Source organism: Lycium ferocissimum, unplaced genomic scaffold (assembly GCF_029784015.1).
Source record: "Lycium ferocissimum isolate CSIRO_LF1 unplaced genomic scaffold, AGI_CSIRO_Lferr_CH_V1 ctg5133, whole genome shotgun sequence".
In the NCBI taxonomy this organism is placed as follows: domain Eukaryota; kingdom Viridiplantae; phylum Streptophyta; class Magnoliopsida; order Solanales; family Solanaceae; genus Lycium; species Lycium ferocissimum.
The window spans coordinates 56,402-60,229 of record NW_026725877.1 but is presented as its reverse complement, the minus strand read 5'-3'; the positions used below and the strand labels follow the sequence as shown (position 1 = coordinate 60,229).

Below are 3,828 nucleotides of genomic sequence, written 5' to 3'. Positions count from 1 at the left end.
CCAATTATGAACCGCGACAGGTTTTTATGGACCGTATAATATTATACGGTCCGTATAACAGCCTGACACGAGGGATTCATAAACAGGGCTTCTGCCAACCCGTCAATCCTATACGACTTTTTGGTTACATCATATCATCACACACAAAGTATTCCATGGTTTCAATTCTTACGGGGGCGGGGTTACTCAGACTTCACCCATTTTTTTCTGTTTGACAATTCATTAGCATTTTTAGGCGCTTGTATTGGCGGGCATAACAACCTTCAAGTCCAAAAAATTTAGAATCTTCAGTTGAAATGCCCTCCGCCTCAATAGGGTGTTGAATCACCCCATAAGTGTGTAATAGCCTATTATGCTCACCCCTAATTTGTAAAATCACTAACCATGGACATTGTACCAAAACTAGACTAGTATCCAACCTCACAACTTTTACCAATGAGCAAAATTTGGGTGGAACATCAAAGATACTGTTTGTGTTTTGATGAATTGGAGAAGAGTCCTGGAGGAACCCCTTGTGCACAACAATGGCAGATAAACAAAAGAAAGAAAAACACAAATTTAAATTTGAACAGAGGGTGTTTGGACTGTGGGAATGGATTTTGGCTGGGTATTGATGGGTTCTTGGATGATTTTATGGGTGTGGAGAGTGGAATTCGAATGGGTAAAGATTGAATTGAGTGTGGGATCGTGGGGTGATGGTCGTGGGGTTAATGGAGAGAGAATTGATGGTAAAAGAAAAAAAAATGGCTGGTGAGTGATTTAAACTTGGGGGTGATTTAAAAACCCTCTGTTCGCAATTTTTTTTTTGTAAGTTATACGGGCCGTATAACATTATACGGACCGTGTAACTTCAGTTATTTTTCACTTACCTCGTTTGAACACATCCTAATTACACGATCATTTATATGGCCCATATAATATTATACGGTCCATGAAAATGATCGTGGTTAGAGGATGTCTTCAAACAGTTGCTGCCTGATTTCCCTACCTTCCACGATTGGATTATACAGTCCGTATAATATTGTACGGTCTGTATAAGTCCGATTTTGTCCAGGCTTCGTTGGTTTTTCGCAACTCCCCTTTTTTTCTTTTTTTTTTACCTCGTAACAAAACAAACGTTACCCTCTATTCAAACAGAAACCAGAATAAAAATAAACATTACACTTGGGTTGCCTCCCAAGAAGCGCTTGATTTAACGTCGCGGCACGACGGTGGTGACCATTCACTCCTTATCTGCGTACACCAGATCATTGTTCGTTCCGAGGTGCTTCAACCTGTATAGGTCCACAATCCTATCCTCCAAAACCATCGCGTGATAGTACTTCAATCTCTGCCCATTCACCTTAAATGTCCGAGTTCCATCTCCGGACTTTAGCTCAATCGCTCCATGGGGCGAAACACCTACCACCTCAAACGGACCAGACCACCTCGATTTAAGCTTACCAGGTAGCAACTTCAACCGAGAGTTAAACAACAATACAGGATCACCCTTGTAGAACTCTCGCTTCAAGATCTTCTTGTCATAGTAATGCTTCATCCTTTCTTTATACAGTGCTACACTCTCATATGCCTGGTACCGAAACTCATCCATTTCATTTAGTTGGAACAACCTGAGCTTGGTTGCTTCCTCCCAATCCATATTCAGTTTCATCAAAGCCCACATAGCCTTGTGCTCAAATTCAACCGGCAAGTGACAAGCTTTTCCGAATACAAGCTTGAAGGGTGAAGTCCCAATCGGAGTCTTGAAAGCAGTCCGGTATGTCCATAGAGCATCATCGAGCTTGCGAAATGCGACGATTCTATTTGCATTGACTGTTTTTGCTAGAATACTCTTGATCTCCCTATTGGACACTTCAACTTGCCCACTCGTCTGAGGATGGTAAGGTGTTGCCACCCTATGTTTTACTCCATATTTCTCCATCAATCCCGCGAAAGCTCTATTGCAAAAGTGGGAACCACCATCGCTGATTATAGCTCTCGGAGTACCAAAGCGAGTAAATATGTTCTTCTTAAGGAACCCCATGACACTCTTGGCCTCGTTATTAGGTAAAGCCACAGCTTCTACCCATTTTGACACATAATCCACAGCAACCAGAATGTATTTCATGCCACCTGAACTCACAAAGGGTCCCATAAAGTCAATCCCCCAGACATCGAACACTTCTACCTCCATAACAAAATTCATAGGCATCTCGCACCAATAGATTAGCATCATGAAAAATGGTCGGCCAGTAATAGCCACATTCAAGTACCTTAGCCGCAGTCCGGTTTCCGCTATGATGACCCCCAACAGGAGAGTCATGGCACGCCTTTAGAATCGCCATCACTTCACTTTCAGGAACACAACGCCGAATGATGTTGTCAGCGCATGTTCGAAACAAATAAGGCTCATCCCAATAGTACTACCGAGCATCCCATAAGAATTTCTTCTTTTGGTAGGCTTTAATATCTTCTGGAACTATGGCTATTACCAGATAATTGGCAATGTCAGCATACCACGGTGCCACCTCCATTTGCATAGCCAATACCCTCTCATCCGAAAAAGCATCATCTATGTCAAGCTCATCAAAAGGTCTTCCAGCCTCTTCAAGTTGAGAGAGATAGTCAGCAACCTGGTTTTCAGTGCCCTTGCGATCCTTCACCTCAAAATCAAACTCTTGTAGCAATAGTACCCATCTGATCAGTAGCGGCTTTGCTTCCTTCTTTGCCATGAGGTATCTCAAGGCTGCATGATCAGTGTAAACTATGACTTTGGACCCCAACAAGTAGGTCCAAAATTTCTCAAAAGCAAACACAATAGCAAGTGCCCTCTTGCTCCCGTGTGTAATTCAAATCGGGACGCATTAAGTGTTCTGCTTGCATAATAGATCGGGTGCATAATTTTATTGTGCCTCTGCCCAATCACAGCACCTATTGCAAAACCACTAGCATCACACATCAGTTCAAATGGCAAAGACCAGTCAGGAGCAACAATAATAGGAGCAGTAGTAAGACGCTCTTTCAACTCATCAAACACCTTTCAGCACTTATCATCAAATGCAAACTTCGCGTCTTTTTCAAGAAGCTTGCACATTGGGTTAGCAATCTTGGAGAAATCTTTGATGAAGCGCGCGTAGAACCCAAGATGTCCCAAGAAACTTCGGACACCTTTAACTGAGATAGGTGGTGGAAGTTTTGCAATCACATCAATTTTCGCTTGATCCACCTCAATTCCCTTTTCAGATATTTTGTGACCAAGGACAATCCCTTCCTTCATCATAAAATGGCACTTCTCCCAATTTAGAACGAGATTTGTCTCCTCACATCTTTTCAGCACTTGACTCAGATGGCCAAGACAATCTTTAAACAAATCCCCCACTACAGAGAAGTCATCCATGAACACCTCCAAGTAATCCTCTACCATGTCAGAGAAGATTGACATCATGCACCTCTGAAAAGTGGCTGGTGCATTACACAACCCAAAAGGCATCCGGCTAAATGCAAACGTCCTATAAGGACATGTAAAAGTAGTCTTCTCCTGATCTTCCAAGGCAATTTTAATCTGATTGTAGCCCGAATAACCATCAAGGAAGTAATAGTAGGAACGCCCCGCCAGCCTATCAAGCATTTGATCAATAAAAGGCATGGGGAAATGCTCCTTGCACGTGGCTGTGTTGAGCTTGTGATAGTCCATGCAAACTCTCCATCCGGTCACGGTTCTAGTTGGGATCAACTCATTCTTTGCATTTGGCACTACAGTGGTGCCGCCCTTCCTAGGAACACATTGGACTGGGCTCACCCATTTACTATCAGCAAGTGGGTAAACCACTCCCGCATCCAGCCATTTGA

General features: G+C 43.0%; 1 protein-coding gene across 1 annotated transcript; it reads right to left on the bottom strand.

Annotated features, from left to right (window-relative positions):
- Positions 1 to 1,222: 1,222 nt before the first annotated feature.
- Positions 1,223 to 1,921, bottom strand: LOC132044731 (uncharacterized). Its single transcript, XM_059435232.1, has one exon. It carries the CDS (start codon positions 1,919 to 1,921, stop codon positions 1,223 to 1,225), a length of 699 nt encoding a protein of 232 aa, XP_059291215.1.
- Positions 1,922 to 3,828: the final 1,907 nt, after the last annotated feature.

Excerpts from the sequence above, each read along its gene's own strand:
- LOC132044731 (XM_059435232.1), bottom strand. The coding sequence starts at position 1,921 with ATGGAGAAATATGGAGTAAAACATAGGGTGGCAACACCTTACCATCCT.